The 25,058-nt window shown below is 37.2% G+C and overlaps 1 protein-coding gene across 3 annotated transcripts in view; it reads left to right on the top strand.

Annotated features, from left to right (window-relative positions):
- Window positions 1–24,007, top strand: part of agtpbp1 (ATP/GTP binding protein 1) — a 43,526-nt gene extending 19,519 nt beyond the window's left edge. For all 3 annotated transcript variants that reach the window (XM_038305785.1, XM_038305792.1, XM_038305800.1), the window contains 15 exons: window positions 21–112; window positions 437–553; window positions 1,548–2,299; window positions 2,695–2,778; window positions 2,993–3,079; window positions 3,688–3,836; window positions 3,962–4,049; window positions 4,527–4,671; window positions 5,401–5,551; window positions 5,943–6,123; window positions 7,938–8,067; window positions 10,387–10,518; window positions 11,521–11,697; window positions 12,512–12,663; window positions 22,307–24,007. In XM_038305785.1, the coding sequence (XP_038161713.1) occupies window positions 21–112; window positions 437–553; window positions 1,548–2,299; window positions 2,695–2,778; window positions 2,993–3,079; window positions 3,688–3,836; window positions 3,962–4,049; window positions 4,527–4,671; window positions 5,401–5,551; window positions 5,943–6,123; window positions 7,938–8,067; window positions 10,387–10,518; window positions 11,521–11,697; window positions 12,512–12,663; window positions 22,307–22,478 (2,609 nt within the window). In that variant the 3' untranslated portion in view covers window positions 22,479–24,007. The remainder of the gene's footprint in view (window positions 1–20; window positions 113–436; window positions 554–1,547; window positions 2,300–2,694; window positions 2,779–2,992; window positions 3,080–3,687; window positions 3,837–3,961; window positions 4,050–4,526; window positions 4,672–5,400; window positions 5,552–5,942; window positions 6,124–7,937; window positions 8,068–10,386; window positions 10,519–11,520; window positions 11,698–12,511; window positions 12,664–22,306) is intronic.
- The last annotated feature ends 1,051 nt before the right edge of the window (window positions 24,008–25,058 follow it).

Below are 25,058 nucleotides of genomic sequence, written 5' to 3'. Positions count from 1 at the left end.
TCTGCATGTTTTGTGCCCAGTGGATGATGTGGCAGATGAAAGCGATAACGAGGAGCCAGAGGCAGAGACAGACACTGAGAATGACGAAGATGACAAGGATCAGTGTAACCTGGTAATACTCAGAATTTCATTCATAGATAGTTTTTAATTTGACAGTCTGATGTATTACTGCTATTATAAATATAAACTGTAAAGAGTACTATAATATTCCCTCTTAGTTTGCTATTGCTAATTTTACCAAGAAAGCTTTGGGATGTTCAAACAATTTGCATGATCTACATGCTATCTCTAGCATTTGCAATTCTCTGAAGTTCCAGCAGATGGAGTCACTTACAACTTGAAATTAATAGTTAAATGTTCAGTTTTCCTTTTCAGCAATGTCTGTTGCTGTTTTGGTTTTGTTTTCTGTGTGGTTATGTTTTTCTCCCTCAATCAGAATGATGACATAGAGACGGATCTCAATAAGCTACATCCCAAAAGGACCATCGGACGCCCGTTTGAGGAGCTGAAGATCTATCAGAAGTTCTTCTCAGAGCTTTCTGAAGACTTTCAAGTAAGTATTTTCTACTTTTAGGAGCTTTGTTTCTTTCTAAAAATAGATTTGATTCTTGAGTTTAGGATTGGCTTATTTGCTAAAATATATTACAACCGTCTTTCTTTTTAATTTGAAATAAAGATCATGCCATTTAGATATGGTTAGCCTATGAAAATTATGCTGTAAACATTCTTCCTTATTGAATGAAGGGACTTATGTCAACTTTAACTTGTATTGCAAACGTTAATTAGCTTTTTTATTTAGTTCAACAATTGCAAAAATGTATTTATTTTTACTTGAAAGAACATGATTAGGTTGAATTCCCACTAAAGTTATTCCCACATCCAAGCACTGACTACATGGGTAAATGGTTAATTAAGCCTTAAAAAGTGGTGCATGTGTCACAGTTTGAACAAAAAGAGATAGATGTTTCAAGTAAGTAATTGCAGCTGATCTACTCAGGCTTATTCCTATTATGAAATGCTAAAGACATTGTAAAGCTTGAATTAATTTTCATATTGTTTTTAGAGTGGTAAAAATTGTTCACCTGTGACTTTTCTTTCTCTCAGTGTGACTTTACCTTTGTTCCAATATAAATATTTGAAGAAAGTTCATAATAAATATTTTGAAAGCTGTTAAAAAAAGATGACCAAATCTTTAGGTACTTTTAGAAATATTCAGTTAAAGTATTTTATTTTTCAGGTATAGATAATTCTGCAGTTGCAGTAGATTGTCTAATAATTTTCCATAAAGAATAGACTTCTCTGGCTATTTCCTTTTAACCTCTAATAAACAAGCCTCTTTAACAACATTTGTTCAAAATTTTTCCCCCAAACTACATGTTCATGAGATGGCGTTTGATAGTTTTAAACGCTGTGCTTTATGTTGCAATAGGTAGATATTCTATGCTAATCTATTTATTAAATTCCTATAAATAGTTTTTGAGCTGTTTGCAACCTTATCCCTCAAAATTCTATAACCCCCTTTTTTTATTTTTTTATTTTTATACCAGGGGTACAGCTTTGAATCTTCAAAGAGTTCCTTCACTACTTCATCAGCACATCTCTTCTCATCATTATCAGCTCGGTTCACTCGACCGGTTGTAGTGCCTGCAGCGCAAGAGTCCCCAAAGCAAATACCAGGTTCTGAAGTGATTTGCAACTCTGTCAAAGAGCATCAGAGTCTAGCCTCTCCCTCCCCCACTGGTTCTCAAACTCCTCTGGACCTGAACTCAATCGACCTCAGCAAGGGCAAAGATAAGAAAGAGAATGTCAGCATTCCAGCTGCAGATGGACACTCTGCTCCACCCCCTTTTTGCAGTTCTCCCTCTCAAGGACCTTTAATAGAACAGGAACTCTCCCATCCACTGGAATGTGTCTCTCTAGAGGACAAAGGAAGTCAAAATACAGAGGCTGGGTCTGAGAAGGTCAAACATGAGGGGTCTCCAGTCAATAACTTGAGACAAATACAGTCACCTTTGATCCTTGGGGGTTTCCCAATACGTCGGGCAGGTGGGGGAGGCAGCAACGTGGGTTCAGAATGTGGCTCAGAGGGTGCTGAAGATGAAGGAGGAGAAGGTGCCGTTCTTGAGGTGCCAGACACAGCTCTGCTCCTGCCGCTGCATGACCCTGACCTTTACGTGGAGATGGTGAAGGGGACACAGTCAGTCCCACATTATGCTGAAGTGGCTTACCCAGATTACTTTGGCCATGTACCTCCAGTGTTTAAGGAACCTCTTCTGGAGAGAGTGCATGGTGTACAGAGGTGAGACAATTGCAATAGTAGCTAAAGAAAATAGATTAAGTTAAAAGTTAAGGTGTATCTCACCAAAACATCCTTACGTTTTGAGCCTTTTCACATTTTTATTCACATTGTCTTTTTTTACGATTTCTGTGAGAACACTGTTCATAGTTTTGAATTGGTAGAACATTAATATAGTTTATAGTTTCTGATATTATGTCCCAAATGTAAAAAAAAAAAAAAAACCTAAACAAGAGTCTGTCAGTCATACTGTATTTTATTCGGTCCTTAAATCAGTATACTGTAGGAACATCATTTGCTCAGTTTGTGCTACTTGGTATTCTGTCTCTGCTGCTTTCTTAGCAAGAGAAAATCTTGCTGGCATTTATTTATTTATCTTGTTTCGTCCTCATCTATAGGTCAAAGATATTTCAGGATATTGAGCGGCTGATTCATCCTAATGATATCTTGGATAAAGTAGTTTATGACATCGCTCATCCCAGGTGAGCTACAACACATCTGCTGAAGTTTTTAGTTGAAGGAAGGGTGTTGGTTTTCATCCAGTGTTTATAAGATCTTATGTTAAAGTGTTATCAAACACATGGATACCTCAGATTTGTTATTTTCATTTTGTTAAGAGTTTCATCCTGTTAAGAGTTTCATCCAAGCTAATTATATATGATTGCTATCAATGCATTAAGATTGTTTCTGTTTCAGTCCTGTGATTGAAGAAAACAGCGAATCTCTGAAGTTCAACTCTCAATTTGAGTCGGGGAACCTCAGGAAAGCTGTTCAAGTTAGGAAGTAAGTAGCAAATATAGGATCTGAAACTCTAATACAAATTAGAGATGTACTGATCTGATATTGATATCAGACATTAGTCTGACATCAGCCCAAAAAATTAAATATTAGAATAAATCGGCCTGCAATTAAAACATCTGAAATCAGCAAGCTTATAGAAAGACTACACTTCAGTTTAAAGTTTGTTACTCATTAACTCATAGTTGTTAGTTGTTCTGTCTATTGTTGTTGACTGTTTTCTAACATTCCACACTACAAAATGAGTAATAAAAGCATTTCTTACACATTTTGTAGTGTGGAATGAGTAATTCCACACTATTAATGAGTAAGTATTTAGAAAAGTATTTGTGTTATCGTATTGAATCAATACTGAAAGCTGCAATATTGGTAAAGTATTAAAAATGATACCACATAATTTCCTATGAGGAACAATCTCTGTTGAATGTATATATAGTTAAAGTTTAACCTGGCTTCAATATTGATGATCTGCTTTTTACCTGTATGTTCCCTTGTACATGTTTGTGTTGTTCAATTAATTTATTGATTTGTTTTTTCTAGTTGATGTTTGGGTTAATATTTAGAATTTTTATGTTTTGTTTTGTTTTCTCTAGATATGAGTACGACCTTGTTCTGAATGCAGATATCAACAGTAATCACTACCATCAGTGGTTTTACTTTGAAGTGAGTGGCATGCGTGTCGGGGTTACGTACCGTTTCAACATCATCAACTGTGAGAAGTCAAACAGCCAGTTTAACTATGGTGAGACATGAGGCCACATCTGAGGGAAAACACAGCAACCATTTGAGCTAACAAATGCTATGCAGCACAGCATAACCTTTACTATTACTTTGAGTAACATTATTATTTTTTGTGTGTGTGTTTAGGCATGCAGGTGTTGATGTACTCTGTGCAGGAGGCCATTGGTGGCAGGCCTTGTTGGGTCAGAACGGGAACAGACATCTGTTACTATAAGTAGGTGAAATCCAAAATGTGTAATGGACCTGCACTGTTGTTTCCTGTTGAAAACAACCATCCCAAAAAATTTTGCCATTAGTAGTAAAGTTGCATAAAACTAGATTAGTTTCTTACTTTTGTACACTTCATTTAGCAGTTTAAAATACACTTCACTATATAATAATTTATATTTTACTGCATTACTAAAAGTTATGAGCTCTTATTAATGGACTTAATGCTCAGCAAGGCCTCATTTAGAAACTATATCACTGCTTTACTGTCCATCTTCACTTTTTTATGGAATATGGATATATGATGCTCCAGTTTTTATAGCTACACCTAAATGCTCCTATAAAATTTCCAGTTTTTACTCCATTGGTTTTATTAGGCGAATATGCAGGACAACTTTGCTAAAGAGATAAAGTTTTCAATAAGTCTTTTTTTTTTTTTTATCACTTTCCTTTCTGTACTGTTTAACTTATGTGTTCTTCTCAGAAATCACTTTGCAAGAAGTTCCATCGCCACTGGGGGACAAAAAGGAAAATCGTATTATACACTGACCTTCAGCATAAACTTCAGCCATAAGGATGATGTCTGCTACTTTGCTTATCATTACCCTTATACATACTCCACACTTAAGGTACCACTGAAGTGCAATTTTGGGAATCACACTACTATCTGTTTACTTCTCTATGTTTAAATAAAGAGTTTTCCTGCTCTTTCATGTTTGAGCATTCGCTCCGAAAGCTAGTATCACGTTGCTGTAGGGATGTCACAAACTGATATTCATTTAAGGTTTCTGACATAAACTAGCTGATAGGAACACTGCTTCTGTTTATGTATCCCATTGGTTAATAATACATGGGTATGTTGTTGTCATAACTATTGTTGTTGACTATTGTACAAATCGACAAACAGAAGTATTTTAAAGTCTGTTCTCTGAGATACGGGGAGCCAATGAATTGACTTTTGAACTGGGGGGATGTGCTCTACTTTCTTAGTTTTAGTGAGGATGTGAGCAACAGCATTCTGGATCAGCTGCCTGTCGTCTGATAGAGTTTGCAGTAATCAATTCTACTGAAGGCAAACTCATAAAATAGTTTCTCTAGATCCTGCTGAGACAATGGAGATGTTCTTACGGTCAATGCCAATGTCATTTTTCTTCTGAGCTTGTACCATATTCAAGTTTCTAAACCATATTATTTTATAAGTTGCAACTCCGTAGAGTAGACATCTGAATAAGTCAAACAAGTTGGAGCAACAATGCAAGAACACATTTAAAAGAGCCGTATTAAATCAGAGTTAGAAATAATCTATAAATTTGTTAGTAAGAGAGACCTAAAAAGTGTAACTTTTTAACTTCATACAGATGCATCTGTCCAAACTTGAGGCTATGAGGACCCCTCAGATCTACTTGAGACAGGACGTTCTGTGTGAGACCCTTGGTGGAAACACCTGTCCACTTCTTACTATCACTGCCATGCCCGAGTCCAAATCCAGTGATCATATCTGTCAGTTCAGTAAGTAAATGAGTGTTTTGGTTGTTGTTTGTTTTTGTCGAGAAAATTCTATAATTTTTCATAAAATTCTAGCCTCCTTTCAATTTCAAAAATACTTATTGAACGCAAAGAGACAATATGTTGTTAAAAAAATCTGGAATTGCTTAATGTGAAAGTTTGTTTTCTGGCTAATCGAAAAAAAAAAAAAACAAAGGCATCTAGAAATTTGGTGCTTTTACAGCAACAGGTTAAGACCCCACTCCTGTCATTTTAGTTTCAGTGCTGTAAATGTAAGATGGCAAGATGTAGAGATTTAGTTCACTAATTTTTTTTATAGTCACCAGAGGTTTAAGGTATGCTATCCATTGTCCTGTATATGATTCTGCTATACTTTATTTTTCTTCCACTTCAGGGAATCGCCCATTGATCTTCTTGTCAGCCAGAGTGCACCCTGGGGAGACAAACGCCAGCTGGGTGATGAAGGGCACACTGGAGTTCCTCATGGGCACCAGCCCGCTGGCAGTGAGCCTGAGAGAGGCCTACATCTTTAAGATTGTCCCGATGCTTAACCCTGATGGAGTCATTAATGGAAAGTGAGTTCTCAGAGATGGAGTAAAAGTAACCCAGTGAGAACTTTGAAGTATTAATTCATCAGTTGCAGCTAAGCTTGCACGGTTGTCACAGCTTTATGTATTTCAAGGCATGTACAGGTGCTGGTCATAAAATTAGAATATCATGAAAAAGTAGATTGATTTCAGTAATTCCATTTAAAAAGTGAAACTTGTATATTATATTCATACATTACATACAAACTCATATATTTCAGATGTTTATTTTGTTTAATTTTGATGATTACAAATGACAACAAATGAAAATCTCAAATTCATCATATCAGAAAATTAGAATATTACTGAAGACCAATAAAAACAAAGGATTTATAGAAATGTTGGCCAACTGAAAAGTATGAACATGAAAAGTATGAGCATGTACAGCACTCAGTATTTAGTTGGGCCTCCTTTGGCCTGTATTACTGCAGCAATGCGGCGTGGCATGGAGTCGATCAGTCTGTGGCACTGCTCAGGTGTTATGATAGCCCAGGTTGCTCTAATAGTGGCTTTTAGCTCTTCTGAATTGTTGGGTCTGGTGTATTGCATCTTCTTCTTCACAATACCCCATAGATTTTCTATGGGGTTAAGGTCAGGAGAGTTTGCTGGCCAATTAAGAACAGGGATACCATGGTCCTTCAACCAGGTACTGGTAGCTTTGGCACTGTGTGCAGGTGCCAAGTCCTGTTGGAAAATGAAATCTGCATCTCCAAAAAGTTGGTCAGCTGCAGGAAGCATGAAGTGCTCTAAAACTTCCTGGTATGTGGCTGCGTTGACCCTGGACCTCAGAAAACACAATGGACCAACACCAGCAGATGACATGGCACCCCAAACCATCACTGACTGTGGAAACTTTACACTGGACTTCAAGCAACGTGGATGAAGTGCCTCTCTTCTTTTCCTCCAGACTCTGGGACCTTGATTTCCAAAGGAAATGCAAAATTTACTTTCATCAGAGAACATGACTTTGGACCACTCACCAGCAGTCCAGTCCTGTTTCTCTTTAGCCCAGGCAAGACGCTTCTGACGCTGTCTGTGGTTCAAGAGTGGCTTGACACAAGGAATGCGACAGCAGAAACCCATGTCTTTCATACGTCTGTGTGTGGTGGTTCTTGAAGCACTCACTCCAGCTGCAGTCCACTCTTTGTGAATCTCCCCCACATTTTTGAATGGGTTTTGTTTCACAATCCTCTCCAGGGTGCGGTTATCTCTCTTGCTTGTACACTTTTTTCGACCACATCTTTTCCTTCCCTTCGCCTCTCTATTAATGTGCTTGGACACTGAGCTCTGTGAACAGCCAGCCTCTTTAGCGATGACCTTTTGTGTCTTGCCCTCCTTGTGCAAGGTGTCGATGGTCGTCTTTTGGACAACTGTCAAGTCAGCAGTCTTCCCCATGATTGTGTAGCCTATAGAACTAGACTGAAAGACCATTTAAAGGCTTTTGCAGGTGGTTTGAGTTAATTAGCTGATTAGAGTGTGGCACCAGGGGCCATCAATTTTGAACCTTTTCACAATATTCTAATTTTCTGATATGATGAATTTGAGATTTTCATTTGTTGTCATTTGTAATCATCAAAATTAAACAAAATAAACATCTGAAATATATGAGTTTGTATGTAATGTATGAATATAATATACAAGTTTCACTTTTTAAATGGAATTACTGAAATCAATCTACTTTTTCATGATATTCTAATTTTATGACCAGCACCTGTATTAAATCTTGACTGGAAGAATTCTCTAGCTGTTGCTCTGTTCTCCTCCACTCTGTATTCTTCTCTGCCATCTACTTTCTGCTTTAGTCATCGATGTTCTCTGAGTGGAGAGGACTTGAATCGACAGTGGCAGAACCCCAATCTTGAGCTCCACCCCACCATCTACCATACTAAGAGCCTGCTGCAGTATCTTGCATATATACAAAGGGCACCACTGGTAGGACTTCTAATTAACTGCACTTGAGTTACTTTGGGGCATTTTGCACTTTGCAGCATCCTCTTTCCATTAACTACCTTAAATGGTGCCAGTTCATTTGCACATCCTATTCAACTGCATGGAAAACAGTATTTACTGTACAGTGAATTCAGCGTCAGTTCTTCTAATGCTTCGTTCACACCAATGCGTAAAAAAATGCTTAAATGCAGAAATTTGGACACTGGGTGAAACTGTGGTCAAGTTGCTTTGACGCTTCAACGCTCTGGAAGCTCGGAGCTCTGGTTGTTTTTCTAGCTTGAGAGTAGCTTGGCTTTATTTAGTTTATAAATTGGAAATTCCAATTTCAGACATCATCTGTGCGGTCAGATCATCAGGATTATGATCCCACTAAAATGCAATTCTTGTTCAGACCGCCAGACCTTCAGCATACCACCGGGAGGCAGTGCTGGAAATCCCTGCTGAAAGAACTCTGCTGCGGGGAGCCTTTAGATGATTTCCCGCTGACGTTCATAGTGGCTTGAAGTGAATATAAAGTTATCTTTCAACATTCGTTTTGGTATCTCACTATGGGAACAGGCCTCCAGTGCTATCTCCAGAAACTCTATAACATTATGCCAGTCTTGACTGCCTCACAGAGATGACATTTGCAACTGGAGGAGGGACTTGTCCCTAGTATAAGAACCTGATGTCACGCTGATGATCCTCAGTCTAACACCTCTTCTCGCTCCCAGAAGCTTACTCGGATGGCCAATACAGCAAGTACTGAGCTAGCTTAACTGTTCACAGAGCGAGCTAACAATTCGGTCTATGAACGCTGCTGGAGGTGGACGCTGTGATGGAGGTTGCCAACCCTCCACCACCTGTGCTCACTGTGTCCAAACAGGGAGAGCCCCTATTCACCGGACCAAGCTCCCAGTTGAAACCTGGTACTGAAACCTAACCCTGCTTTCATACCAAAAGTTGTTAACCCCGCTCTGTCTTGCTGCCCTCTTGAGTTGATGGCTTTCCACCCTCCTTCCTTTTCTTCTCAGGTGTATGAACGACTCCTCATGCTCTGCCCAGTGCGAGCTCTCAGGATCTATGTGAAGAAAACAATCTGTTTCCGCAAATCTGATCAACTGTTTGTATCACGGTCTCCACCACATAAAGGAAAGCCCCTCACTAAAACGTCTCTCACATTGGATAGTGGGAGCTATTACAACGGCCTATGAGGTTAAGGGCTCTCAACCCCTGCAGGCCTGCGAGCTCTTTCAACCTGTAGTATGGCATCATCGGGGGTATTGTTCCAGGGTATACTTTTGGATTACATCTGTGGGGCTGCATGCTGGGCAACTCCTCACACTTTCACTAGGTTTTATAGGTTGGATGTTACCACACCCACACCTGCCCACACGGTTCCGGGATGCAGGATCCTCACATTTATTTAAGCTTATCTGTCAAAACGGGAGTTGCAACATCCCATAGTGAGATACCGAAACTAATGTTGAAAGAGAACCTTAGGTTAAGTTCTGCGAGCCACTTTTAGACACAGCAGGCAAACCTATGGCAGGCCAGGAGATGCGAAAGAAGGAGAATACAATAAGAAAAAGAGCAAAGAAAGCGTGGACTGCTGGAAGTACCGCAGTGAACTGGTGAAAGAAAAGTGAAATGGCGTGCTCAAAGATGACCCTGCACATTTTGAGTATGTTTGGCTCAACCTACTGCTGTGAAGCAGGATTCTCCACCATGAACATAATCAAAAAATAAATATTGATCCAGGCTCACGAAATAGCACCTTGATATGTGCTTGAGAATGGCTTTGTCAACATTCAAACCCAGTTTTTCTGATTGATTACACTCCAGTATCCAGCGGCAAAAGTTAAATATTTTGATCTCCAGCGTCGAACGCTCGGACGGCAGAACGCTCTGATGCGTCGTTCCTGATCCTCGAACGCACCAGACCTCTTGACGCCACCCCAATAGACATTGCATTTAAATCAGATGCTTTGACACAGGAAAAGCGCCCGGTGTGAACGCAGCTTAAGGATTGACCACAAACAGCCCACTCTGCTACGCTCTGTGCTAAACTTTTCAGGAACTTTCAAATAGATTTGTTTGGTTTTGTTTTCTGTGGGCCTTTTCAAATGATTAAACTGTCTTTTATTTTCTCTAACTAGAAATTCTTTTTACATTTTCCAACCTCTTTTAATGTATCTTTCACATACATAGTTTTTATTTTCTACCTAGTTTCTCATTAATTTGTGGTAGAATTTCCAGTATGCATAATAAACCGTTGTGCATCCATCCTGTCTGTGGCTGTGTTTGTGCTTAAATACACAGGTGTTCTGTGATTACCACGGCCATTCCAGAAAGAAGAATGTCTTCATGTACGGCTGCAGTGTGAAGGAGACAGTCTGGCAGTCTAATATCAGTGCAACCTCCAGTGACTTACAGGAGGACCTTGGATACAGGGTAAATATTGTTACATCCACCAGGCTTGTTTGGTGGGGGTAACATTAAAGGAGACCACACAAGGATATTCTTTCAAGTGAAAATTGAATTTATTAAATTATACTAAAGAAACAAAAACCTGAAAAAGGGATAAATAAAATGGGGAATAGAAAATGGCTTACTGCAAAACCATTAACTAAACAGAAATAAGCAAATGCAAACAAACCTAACAAAACCCAAGCACAGAATACAAACCGATCAAACAGATCACCTGCAGAAGGCCTGCATCCAGAACCCTGCAAGGAAAAGTGCAGAAACCCACTGCAGCCGTAACAATATGCACACAAATGCACAGAACATGGTTAATGATTGTAACTCTATAAAAGGCTATGAATAAGCAAAGGATTATTTGTTTAACTGTACTCTACTACTTCGTTATATCTTCAACTGTATAGCTCATATTTAAGTTATGTAATCATGTTGTGTATTACTGTATTCAAATGCTCCATGATACAGAATAATGTATTCACAATCTCTATGTCTTTAAAAGGAACAATATCAGCATTTTGCTTAATCCCAGATAATGACAGACTGCTGCAGAAACACAAATAACCAGACTGCTGTATCTATGAACGAAAAAAAAAATCAATTGGAACCTAAACTCATGTAACAGTTTGATTTAGCTTTTTGTTTTTCTAGTTTTTGTTTCGTTTAACTAGAATGTTTTTTTTTTTCTAGTTTTTTCGTGGAGTGTTGTAGATGTTTTTACTAAATTTTTACTAGATATCATGTATTAACTATATATCATCCATAATGTATTACGATTCATATTATTCTCTTCTGTAGAGAGTTATTGAATGAACTGAAAGTTTATCATTAAACAACTGGTCTGAGGACCAGGAGTTCACACAAACGTTCAGGATAAGAATGAAAAAATCAACTGAATTACTAATAGATGCAAAAAACATTTTGAACAATAACTGCTGATCAAAACAGAAAATAATAGCTTTCTATATTTTACAGACTCTTCCCAAGATCCTGTCTCAGATCGCACCTGCCTTCAGCATGGCCAGCTCCAGTTTTGTGGTGGAGCGCTCCAAAGAGTCAACAGCGCGAGTTGTTGTCTGGAGAGAGATTGGCGTAAAACGCAGTTATACCATGGAGAGCACCCTCTGTGGCTGTGATCAGGGCAAATATAAGGTATGTATTAAGGATATTAGTTTTATTTGGAAAGAGACAATATAAAACAAAACAACAACAAAAAATGAATAAACCTTATAACTAAATACTTCCCGTTAGGCAGCTACTACTGTAGATGAATCAAATTCAAAGGTACATGAAAAAATACATATATAATTCATTATTTATCAAGGGTAAGCAAAACATTAAATATTCCAATTTCTTTGGGCTGATGAGCACAGATGAGCGTCTGCAAATATTAAAATGTCCACCAAGGGGAGCTTTGGTTCCTTTTTCCTTTATTCAATTCCCATCTCTTCTGCTTCCAATCAAATAATTTTGTTATTTTTCTCTTTTTTTAAACTGTGCTCTTTTTTCCCATTCCAGCTTATTTCCATCAGAATTTTGCCAATGTCAACATTTAATATATTTACCTTTCCAAGGGCTCTTCCTAGATTCTGTTGAGGTATTTGGCAGGATCTGCTGGAACAATTGTTGATTGAGTTGTGGCCTTATACTGTAGTGGCGAGGCCAAGTTTAGATGCTTTTACTTTTCCTCTGGAGAAAACAAACTTGCAGTTTTTTGGGGGGTAAGACAGAGGTTAGCTTTGTGTGTTGCTGCTCCCCCTTATTTGGCAGATTTTCTTTCTGTGCCTTCCATAGTTTTAACATGAAAGTTTCTCGCCCGAAATGTGTTGTATCATTTAAAAATTAAGCTTTTAGGATAATTTTACTGTAATTTTTTGCTGATGGAAAACTCTAGTTATGCATTCCTCTAGCTGCTAAAAATAAAAGAACAGATATGTTTTCCTGATGGGTTTCATGTTCCTTTTAGGGACTTCAGATCGGCACCAGAGAGCTTGAAGAGATGGGTGCTCAGTTCTGTGTGGCCCTGCTGAGGCTAAAGAGGTTAACCGGGAACCGCAATCACCAGCATTTGCTGGATCTGGAAACCGATATCATTGGAACACATTCAAAGCCAGTCAGGTCTGTAATAAAAATAACTTATTTCACAGTAACAGCCTTGTGTGCACCAATCAGAAAATATTTCCACATTGTGGCACCTGGTAGTTGGTGCGATGAATCAGGCCGGAAGTTAACATTTTGTTCTGAGAGCTGATGTGTTTGAAATTAGCAAAGTTGTCAGCTGTAAAGATTTGAGCAAAATTGAAAAAGGACAAGCTGTAATGTTTGGAGTTTAGATAATTGGGTCAGATGACTACACAGCTTGATAACCTGAATATGCCACATCTTCTCTAATAATCTGTAGCTTTCAAAAGTGGTCAAGGGTTATGGATTAAGATCAGGAACAAAGGCTGGCTTATGTAGTCTGACCCAAAAGATGACCTTCTGTAGCTCATAATGCCAATTAGTCATTGGCAGCTCTGACAGAGGGGTGTCAGAATACAGTATTGCATCATGGTTTCTTGCTTAGCTAGCTGCATATATGCAGGCTAGCCAGAGTATCTGTGCTAGTAATAATGTTATCCCTAATATCTTAACACCCAGATAATGCAGATACAGAAATGGATGCTGGGATCAAGTTTAAGTTCCATTAAAGAATATTTATCTGTAGAGTAATCTACGTTACTGTGTGATGGGATAAGTGAGTCAAGAATCTACTAGTTGCAATATATTTATGTTGATATGATTATTAATATGTTTTTAACAAACATATTCATTATTATTTCTTTGAGTTTAACAACAGGACAGAATACAAAGTGAATGTTTTCAAACTAGATATTTATTCACATTAACTGGCTTCAATTGGCTTTAAACTTTTGTAATACTAAAAACAAATGCTTTTTAAACGGTATAGGAAAAAGTAAAATAAGCCTAGTAAAAGTAAATGGGGGTCATGCAATTCCGGACAATATTGTACTTTCAGTATTTCTGTGTTTAACAAAAGTATAGAATACTGTAAAATGCAAGTGATTTCAGTAAAACATTTAAGAGGTAAAGTGCAATGCACGTGCTGTGGTTCAAAATTGTAAAAGGTTGAGACAATAAAAGGTCCTTCATTAGATTAGCACCTTTTGTTTCTGACTTTAGCAAGTGTAAATTAGTATCTACGGCTACTTTCACACAGCAGGCCTTAGTGAAATACGATTCTTTTGCATGGTTTTTCATATATCCAAATATATGCGACTTATATGTGATCTCCTGTGTGAAATGCATTCACAAAACGTATGTGTCCTGCATGTGCAGTAGAGGACCCAATGAGGTTACAAAGCGTCACATCAACAACACAATCTTTTCAAGGACCTTTAATATAAACACTACTCTCCGCATTATCGTCCGCTATGGATGTTGTTTTTCTTCCCGCCTCTGCATAGCAAGACGCAGAATAGGAAACTTTGTTGAATATTAATGACATACAGGTTGGACGAATGCGACCTGGCTGTTCAGACACAGGTGGCATTTGAAAAGATCAGATACGTATCGGGTTCAGGACCACATAGCCGAGTGGCCTGGGTCACACTCGGCTATGTGGTATGAAACAAATCAGATACAGGTCGCATATCGGCAAGAAAATCTGGTTTTGGTCACGTTAGGCAGCAGTGGGAACGTAGCCTATGCTTCCACTTTAGGAACACTATTATTAAATATGCGGGTCTCTCCACCATCACTAGTCTCTTTTGTTGTTGGTCTCATCTGTGTGTGCAATGTGCATACACCCACCCACTTTATTCCTCTCAGCGCCCCTTCTCCGCTGCACTAGAACCAAAAAGTAGTTCTCCTACAGCAGGTGGTGCGCTTTTATGATTGTTATAGATTCCAAATCCCATAAACATGCTGCTCAAATGAGAAAAAAGTAACTCTATTACTCTTCTACTGAAATGGTATCCCGATTGTTATCTAACGCTTGTACTCTCAACACTGCAAATCAGAATTACACTGTCATTAAATTTGTTAAGATTTTATTTGCATTAGTAAATACATGGTAAATTGGAAAGAATTTTTGTTATCTCCATTGTTAAGCTGAAATGCGCAGTGTACATGTCTGTAGTCAGAAGTGGTTTCTGTCTCTTAAGTTACAAAGCCCCTTAAGTAAGCGTTGATTTTAGTAAGCGCCATTTTTTTGGCACCGATACCGAAACCTGGCTGTGCGTTACTGGTCGATACCATACCGATACCACTGTTTGAAATTGATCTGTGTGTGTGTGTATATGGAGAACTGCATACTACTTTATGTAAAATAATTGCCATTATGGCTTTGTGAAGCTGCTGCCTACCTTTGTGAAGCAGGATAAAGACTAATACAAAGTGAATCTAGTAGAACCTTTTATTGCCTACCTGGAATGGCTGACAATAGTTGAATAAACTTTTGGGTCTGAAAATGGTATCGGTGCCCTATTTTTCGGTACTCGCCAATACCGATACCACAATTTTGGATGGATCGAGGCCCCGCCCGATACTGGTAACCGTATTGTTGCAACACTAGCACTTACAGTAATGCGGCTTTGCCCATTTCCTGCATGATCTTGGGCAGTGCATCTATTGCCTTCTTTATGTCTTGAAGGAGGGCCACCATCCGTCCTATTATTCTAATTATTATTATTATTCTAACATCTGTTGAACTAACATTGGCAAGCAGTGGTACTGTTAAAAAATATTTGCCATCTCACATTTATGATTGCTATTATTTAAAAACTATTATACACAATAACCCGATTAAACACAGAATGCAACTGTAAAGTGATTAGTTTATCTTGTAATGGTGATGACGGCTATCCAAAATAAGTTGCCCCCATAGGGAAAAGTTATTATATCTCCCTCCCCTGTTAAATCAGCAATTAGCTTTGAGTAATCACGCCTTTTGGGAAGCATAGTTTATTTTGGCTGACCAACTCATCCTTAACTACTGTCTATTCCCATTAAAGCATCAAGAAATAGCTTTAATGGAAACGTTCTGACAATATAATTTAGGCCAAGAGATCTCAAAGAAAAGAGGAACTAAGTCAGCACAATCTATTAGTCTGGAAATCATTTCAACATTTCTAAGGCTTTGGTATTTCCCTGAGCCTTAGAGCTTTTATCCGCTAATAGAGAAAGCATGGAACAGTGATGAAACTTCCCAGGATTAGCTTTCCAATCCAAATGTACCCCTGAATTACCCAGAAGGTCACAGCATTGAAAGCATGGAAAGCCACAAAATGCTTTATCTTACCACTCTGCTAATTTCCAACCATGAGTGAACTGGTTCTGAGGAGGTAGCCAGATACTTATTTGACATCTCCACTGGGGGGCACTATAGAGAAGGTAATGAAGCATGACTTTAAACATGGCAGCATAGGGGCTTTCTGTTTATAAAAAATGGCAATATGGAGGACTACAATCAGAAAACACAAAAGCTTTAGGCTAAGTAAATACAGACCAGTGGCTTACAACACACCAGTGGCTATGTTAGATGTAATGTAATTTGAAAAATGTTAATAAAACTTTGGATTGTTTTTTCTTTTCAGAGATTTAATTTTTATTTTAAATGGTAATCTTTCTTTATTTATAGATGCCAATGAAAATAAGCTACATGTGCTCTGTATCAACAGTGTAGGTATTTGCAGTACAGTTCTAAGTTTGTCCTCCATGTGTTTTGAAATGGAACTAAAGAGCTCGATCAAATGTTGGTAATCAAATTTACTGGATATCATAGCCTTTAATTAGACTGTTTAAAATCACAGCGCAGCTCTTTCCTGCAGGTGTATCTTTGTTTTAACTCGACTCTTTATTTCCTTTAAATTCATTACAATGATTAACATAGATCTACAGGGTTTCTCTAACCTAAAACTGGAATCCAGACTAAAAGCAGAGGCATGTTGCTTCAGCTTCTGGATATTCACTCTGCTGCTTTAGGTATACTTTACAGTTTAGTTTTTCTCCCTCTTTGTGTTTTTCATGATTGAGAAGAAAAGGTCTGAAGAAGACCTTTGAGGACAATTTTGATAGTCCTCAGACAAAAGCAGAATTTTTGAACAGAGTGGTTCCAGTTACAGCTGGCAGAAAATGAACACATGCTGTGTTAATGTATTGGTCTGGGACTGCGTTACTGCTTTAGGACCTGGACAACTTGCTGTAATTGATAGAGCCATGAATTTGGCTCTCTAGTAGAAAACCCTGATGGAGGATGTCTGGCAAACAGTTTGCAACCAGACATCCTTCTGCTGCATAACCCAAGTGCTGAGGCATACTGAGGTTATGCAGTAGGATGTCAGCCTAAGCCAAGACACCTAAACAGGCAGTTTGTGCCTGAAAACCCTCTGTGGCTAAATTAAAACACTTATGTAAAATGGAGTGGGCTTTATTTCTCCAAAGTGAAAAATCTAATTGTCAGTTTAACGATGGCAGGAGCAGTAGGGCCTTGTTTATTTTGATAGCTTTTTTTCCCCCTTAATAGTTAAAATCATAATTTGATTACTGCTCTTTATATTTACTTAGCTTATGCTGAGTAGTATAAACATTTGTTTTAGTGTAAAAAAAGAAATCATTCTTAATTTAGCATTTTTTCAGGTTTTTTTTTTTTTTTTTTGCTTAAGCCAATAATGAGTAATGAATATCAGGTAGGTAATAACTCTAAAAACCACTATTTTAATTCTTAGAATACCACCACCCTCATTCAAAACCTTCTAAAATACCAAATCAGAAACTTTGATCTAATTTAATGCTGCGGCCAACAATTTTTTTGCAAATCGAGAAATGTATTGATAATTTTTTTGTTAATTCATTATTAATCGGATAGCCAAAGGTTCCTTAAAGAAGACTTTTTACGAAGTAAAACCAGGGAAACGAAAGCTTTTCCACTTGAGGAGTTCTGGATAGAGCATATTGACAGACAAAAAAGCTTCTTTTTTTATATCTTAAATGCAAACTGTTAATATATATATTTTTTGTTTTTACAATTTTGGTATAATAACCGCTCAAGGGTTGGCTGAGCTTTAGCCTAAAGGGATATTTTACAGTCTCTAAACTCCAGTTAACGATTAATCGATTTTTAAATTAGTCGATTAATATTTCATAATCGATTAATCATAATTCATCCGATTCATTGTTTCAGCCCCAAACTAATTTTCCATCTATAACTTCAAAGGTACCAGAAATGTTTGTGCTAATCTTTGTGAACTGGAATCAGGCACATTTGAGATATGTGACTGTCAACGTAAAACAACTTTCTTAAGGATAGCAAAAGTGATTAGTGATAACTGTTATTAGAACTTCGGCTCTATTGACGCAATGTTCTGCCACAGCTGTGGCTGTTTCTAATGCCTCAGTAAATCAGGTGTGAACTGATGTACATCAGACTCATCACATGTGATAAGTTCCTTAAAGACCATTGTTGAAGCCAAATTTAAACCGTAAACAGTGGTTAGTTTAAAGCCTGAGATACTGAATCTTCTTGGGATGATTCAAAGCCTATTACTTGGCATCTAATCAAAAAATCACATTAACGACATTAAGTCTGGACATTTGCTGCTTTCTGTGATTAAGTGTGGCTGCTTTTTAAACATGGTCCATTTGTCAGTACAATCTACATTTCCCCTCTGATGCTCTACTCAAGACCCAAATAAAGACATGCATTTATGCAGGTCTGGCGCGACTATCATTGAAATTCTATCAATTTTATCCCCCTGCGGAGGTTTTCACGGCCACATTGAGCAGTCCGTAGCACAGGGCTGCTCAGTGTGGATTAAATGCACATTGGACATGTAAACTAGCCTTGCTCCTCTGCACGACCAGCATAAATTAGCATTTTATTATAAACTCAAGTAGGAGTCTATTTAAAGGAAAATGTGCTGTGTTCATAAAACAGCTATAAGACAAAGACTGGCCTGTGTAACCCAAGTTTACCTTACACCTTTATGCAGTTTACTTTTGAGCAAAGTTAGCTCTCTTAAGAGTAAAAGTAATCTGAATTATTCTCAAATGTTTGTAGTAGTTCATCAGTAGGACTCGGTTCAGTTCAGGTTCAGGCCTCAGATAACAAAGAGTGCATGAGCAGACCACCTCCTCTTCTTACAGTAAGACATTCATAAAAATACCAACTTCTCTAACATGCCGCACGATTTCCAATGATGATCCTGCTTAGCAGTGTGAGAAACCTAAAAGTCTGTCATTGTTTCTTGCTTCTGTAAGCCCTGATTAGACTATCGTTTGTCGTATCCACTTCCCAAAAGCCGACTCTGTCAAGTAACCTTACCAAAGACTGCTTTCTTCGCCTGACTCTCCGCAAACAGCGAGATATCACAATTATAACCAAACTTCCTGAATGTTATGGTTACGCCATGCAGATTTGCTTGTTTTCCCTCTAGAGAGCAGTAGATCATCACTAGAAGACAAGGAATCATGCGATGTGTAAAATGTCGCAAAGAACCGAGATCGGCACGTTTAACTGATCAAAGCTCGGTCCGAACTCTGCACGGATCGGTTTTCAGAAATTAGTTTACACAGGGCTTTTGACTACCCAAATATGAATCAATTAATCGAAAAAATAATTGACAGATTAATTGATTTACAAAATAAAGTTGTTTGCAGCCCTAATTATATTAATTCTACCCAGTTATAGAGTCAATGACTTAAAGTTCAACTAGCCATTAAAGAAGTCTGGGCTTGTTCTGTAGAGTCCTGTGAAAGCTCTGTTAAGAGTATAGTAATGATTCTTCATGAAATGAAAGATTGTGAAGAGCCTTGAACATCCTCTACTTTAGGTGGTCAAACATCAGCACCGATCTGCTGTAAGACAGATCTCTACAGGAGATCCTCTCTGTCCAAAGTGATGTGCATCTATGTTTAATTTTCCTTTGTTATAAAGAAAGTATTTCTCAATTTTAATGAATTTGTTTTCATACAGTAAAAAATAGCAGTGAATGATAGGACAGCCTGACATTTGATTGCTATGCCTAATCTAAAAAGTCTTATTTAAATGCAATTATTTTCCTAATTTTTTTTTTAACCATCTTTTATTGTTCCATATTCTTCCAAATATCTATTAGGGAGTGAATCAACACTTGAATAGAGGAAAACAAAAAAATAACTAAAACATTGGACCTGACACACCGTTCAGTTACCAGTCACATAATAATCTGTGTCCACATTGTTCTTTATTCAACGTGGCCATTCATATATTACCATTTTTTTTTAACACAGGCTAAAACAGTTAAGGTTATCTTTACTTCTCTTTACATGTAGACTTCAGCATTTTTTCTTTTTAGATCTGCAACACATATTTAGAAAAATACATTTATACCCCAAACCTCAATTTCAATTTCTCCTTTGCTTGTCGTTCCTTTGCTTCGTTCTTAGTAACTTACTCTACTCATATTAATATATTCATTTATCATTTATGTGGCTGATCATTAAGGGACTCCGATGGTGTTTGCATGTGTACCCTTTGGGATTGGTTGCTCTCATCCTTGATTTATGGTTATACATGTAGGTCTCTCTATAGTAGCACTTAACAATGTTTTTATCTGTTTAGAGCTCTAGCTGGTGTCCCTAAATGAGGGGGATTTATTTCTCATTTTTATGATGTTTAAATAACTAATGGTTTTTTACAAGGGGATAAAGTTTAAGTTGTACTTGTATGGTTTATAGAGTATCTTTATATGATAAATGCTGAATAGTCATTGGAGATGTTTTTTTTTCCTATTATAATGGCCTGTAATGGTTGATGCACAACTTCTGCAATCCGAATCGATAAAATTCTGTCTGTCATTACACACTTACGGTACATTTACTGACGCACAGTTTCTCTGTATCTTTGTCTGTCTCTTGCTCTCACTGAGGGGAGCTCATTGTCTATATCCCCCCCCCCACTCCACATGATCGACTGTCTCCCTAGGATCACATTTCAGACCATTAACACCATTAAAAACCCACTAAAGCCACTAAAACCTCAAAGAACCAGCAACCATTTAACCATTAGGACCCATAGGAAAAAAACAGCCTCACTGGCGGGAGCTTACAAGCACTGTTTGGTAGCAACATGAGTTTTGTTATAATTTAATAAGTAAGTAAATTTGTTCTTTTGGTTTCTAATGTTAACCCTAGAAGAATTTAGGTTTAAAAACATGCAGGTGTTCTGAAGCAACGGCTCGATTAACATAAAAATCCATTTTAATTATCTGTAAGTCACTTATATGTTTTTCAGTTGGCTACTCAAGGTGAGAGGGATGAAAAATGAACACTGAAAAACATGCATTCCCATGATCTCAGGAAGATAATAGTTTTAAGAACCAAAAGCTTTCCTTTTGAAGTATGGTAAATGTTCCTAATTATGTCACTTTCCTGTAAGTTTTTAGTTCATCCTAATAATGCAATGGTGGGTTCAGTATTTAATAAAATTCTGGTTCCTTCGGTACCATGAAACAACCAATGCATGAAGGAACTTGACCTTTTATACACAGTTTTTTGTTCTTTTTCACATTGATGAGGAAAAGGCACACAAAAAGAACACACACACACCATTATGTGTTTATATATATATATATATATGTATATATGTATATATATATATATATATATATATAAATGAAATATTGATCCTTTTTATAATGAAGTGGTCACAATTAATCAAATTAACCAATTTAGCCTTGGTTGGGACGTTTTAACATGGGTCCGTTAGCTGTGTCAGTGTATATCTGGCCTAATAAAGGTATTGTTATTCAGTGAGGAAAATTAATATTTGAACACTGTGCTATTTTGCAAGTTCTCCTACTTAGAAATCATGTTGAGGTCTGAAATTGTCATCGTAGGTGTGCCCACTGTGAGAGACATAATCTAAATTTTTTTTTACAGAAATCACAATATATGATTTTTTTAAAACTATTTATTTGTTTGATACAGCTGGAAATAAGTATTTGAACACCTATCTATCAGCTAGAATTCTGACCCTAAAAAACCTGTTAGTCTGCCTTCAAAAGGTCCACCTCCACTCCATTTATTATCCTAAATTAGATGTGCCTGTTTGAGGTCATTAACTGCTTAAAGACACTTGTCCACCCAATACAACCAGTAAGAATCCAACTACTAACATGGCCAAGAACAAAGAAAGGAGCTGTCAAAAGACACTAGAGACAAAATTGTAAACCTCCACAAGGCTGGAAATGGCTATGGGGAAATTGGCAAGCAGATTGGTTAAAAAAGTTCCACTGTTGAAGCAATCATCAAAAAATGGAAGAAGCTAAACATGACTGTTAATCTCCCTTGGACTGGGGCTCCATGCAAGATCTCAGCTTGTTCGGTCTCAATGATCCTGAGAAAGAGGAGATTTTTTTATACAGTTGCATAAAAAATTGTTGGTTTTCTGTAAATAAATCAAGTTTTAAGATTATGATTGAAATTTTCATTTGGAAATTTTTGTGACTGCATAATTGCCTGAAAATGGCTTTTGTGTGTGTTTGATTTCTCACTAAGTTATCTTACTGTGAGAATCTCATATTGGCCCATGAAGAAAACATTTTTCAATTCCTTGTTAGACAAATGATTCTGCTGTCAGTAACAGTAATTGCTACACTTTCATTTAAATTAATTTGTAGATTTCTAACCGAATATTATAGTATTTTTCTTCTCTAAATAACAAAAATTGCATTATGTGACACTGATTTTTATTTATTTTTTGTCGCTCTTGTATTTACAGCAGCTGCACAACTACCTATGTGTTGGAGGAGGATGAGCCATCCTTTCTGGAGGAGATTGACTACAGCGCGGAAAGCAATGATGACGATGCAGAGCCTGAAAGCGATTTCTGTGGCGACGTCCAAGAGAATTTTGATCAGCTGTCAGACTCTGAAAATAATCACAGGGACTAGTGCTAATCTCCTTCATATGGGGTGGTCTGAGCTTATAATTAGAGCTTGGATTATGGTTAAAAGTTTAAAAAAAAATTTTATTCTATAAACAGAAAATTGCCTCAGCTCCTTCTTTGTCTCTTGGATAAAAAGTTTAATCCCACCTGAACTGTGGGCTGGATTAGCGTTAGGCCACTGTTAGCAGCTTATTGCTCCTGAAGGTGCGTACACCATCTGCCTTTCTCTTCAGATAGACCAGTAATGAGTAGTTACAACAATAAGGGTGGATTCACTGAATGTTTTCACCTTCTCTGCACCAAACTAAAATCCTTCTTAACTTCAACACTGTACAGTCCCTGAGATTCACATGTAAATAAGCAGAGCGACCCATCTCACCTGCAGTATTTTGACGAAACACTTAGTGAGAGAACAACCAGTCTGCCTTCTTCAAGAAACATAAGCTGTTCTTGTGTTTCCTGCATTAAACTCACCTTTAGCTCTTCCCTACCCCGTAGATCACATGTATCCCAAATTTAATCTATATCACATGAATGTAAAGCTTTCACTTCACTATAAAAAAGGACCTAATAACAGATTTACGGTTCAGATATCAACACAGGTTCAAACACGCACAGCTGTTAGATGTTAAGACTGAATGTATACCGTCAGTGTTATGTTTTAATATTTCACTGTATTCTAACGCACTATGGCAAATAAGCATGAGCTCCGGAAACCAAACCAAAAAAAAAAAAAACCTGTCTTTGCACTGTTTCTACAAATAGTAAAACACTTGAGACAAAGAACAAACTTGAGTGTAAAACTTGCTCTATCTGTTACATATGATCACTTCTGAAGTTTTCTGAGCCCAGTAAAAGCTGATTCTCACATTACTGTGATGTTTAAAAAAAATAGACTGGAAATTTGCCTCATTTTTATCATTTTTTCACTTGTAGTTTTTGCTGATTTGTAGATTCTTTTCAATGGAAATGGAGGGTGCTTCATATTAAGAGTGGGAAAAAGAATTTCAGAGTTTATATAGATGTTTCCTTTAGTTGTACAGATGGTGCATGGCTTGTTGTTTTTTTATTTTAATTATTTTAATTTATTAAGTCCTTAATATGCACCCTGCATGTTTGTAAGGATAATTTCTGGTGTATGAATTTTAAATTTGTTTGCTTATTATTTTTGATTTATTCCTTTATTCAGCCTAGCTCCTAAAAATGTGCTTCTATCTAAACTGCTGCTTTCCTCATGTCTTTTTAATTTTCTGTCTGTTCTAATCCTTTCCTCTTTCTCTGTTCTTTGGACTTCATTTACTTCTCACATTTTCCTCTATTTTAAAAACCCAGAACGATGTGCGTGAGTTAATTTCCTTCTCATATAAAACTGTGTGCTATTTTATTTTATTTTTGGAACATTTAATGTTTACACTTTGTAGGCTGTACTATTTGTTGGTTTGTCAAGGAGCAGAAATAGCCTATTTTAAGTTGTGTGGCATAAAACTGAAGGTGAACATGAAAGTATCTGGAAATAAAATGTGAATGTGGAAAGCTGATTCATTATTCTTTATTTTTGTCGAACCAATTTTTTTTCAAAACATAAATTCTGTTGGCAGCATTAAGGTCCAATTTAACTAAACGTAAACATGGATTTGTGTTCGGGATGAATTCTCTGTTTGGATAGCGGCTCTATTGCATTGACAAAATTATAATGAGAATTGCTGTGAGATGATCAAGGGGTCGAAAAGATAAACAGTTTTATTTATGGATTGTTTTATTCAGATCATTTTAACAGATATGATTTTCAAATTTTATATATATATATATATATATATATATATATATATATTTATTCATTTGTAGACCTGAATAGAGCTTTTATAGTATGGCTCCAACGTTTTTCATTCTTTATTTTGTTATTTTTAAAAATTAAGCAATGTATTTGCTTAATTTTTCGCTTGCACAGAGGCACACAAGGTGAAAAGAAATATGGCAACAAGAAATTCATATATATCAATCTTGATGAAATCCCGCAGTAGGCCTACTGTTTGATACAAATTTGTATTTTCGTGGCAACTGCCGATCTAGATACAATAGCTTTTATCTGTATATCAAGTGTCTAGAAGCATCTGAGTATGTATGTGTGAGTTTGTGTTAACAAGCTTCTGCCATAAGAATGCTCAATAGTAACATTGTGTAATAATATGTGTAATAATGATAATATGGTGGTGTGGTGGCATAGTGGTTAGGGCATTATGCTTGGCCCCCAGAGGATCTGAGTTCAAGCCCCACTCCCACAGACTGCCACTCTGGGTCCTGAGCAAGACCTTTAATCTCACACTGCACCCCAGGTGCTGCACAGTGGCAGCCCACTGCTCCACAGGGGTTTGGGTTAAATGCAGAGGGGAATTTCTCCAATGTGAGAATAAAGTTCTATTATTATAGTAGACATAGGTCATAGGAATGAAGGAAGGGCGGAAAGCCACAGCAGGTTAGAATTATTTATCAACTCTATGGGGCCAAACCCTTAGTAAAGGCACCAATGTGATGTTTAGAGATATAAAGTGTTTCAGAGACATCGATGTCATCCCATTTATGATTT

Source organism: Cyprinodon tularosa, unplaced genomic scaffold, assembly GCF_016077235.1.
Source record: "Cyprinodon tularosa strain WSP-4 unplaced genomic scaffold, ASM1607723v1 ctg115, whole genome shotgun sequence".
In the NCBI taxonomy this organism is placed as follows: domain Eukaryota; kingdom Metazoa; phylum Chordata; class Actinopteri; order Cyprinodontiformes; family Cyprinodontidae; genus Cyprinodon; species Cyprinodon tularosa.
Note: the sequence above shows the minus strand (reverse complement) of the source record. Positions and strands in the feature narration are given on the sequence as shown.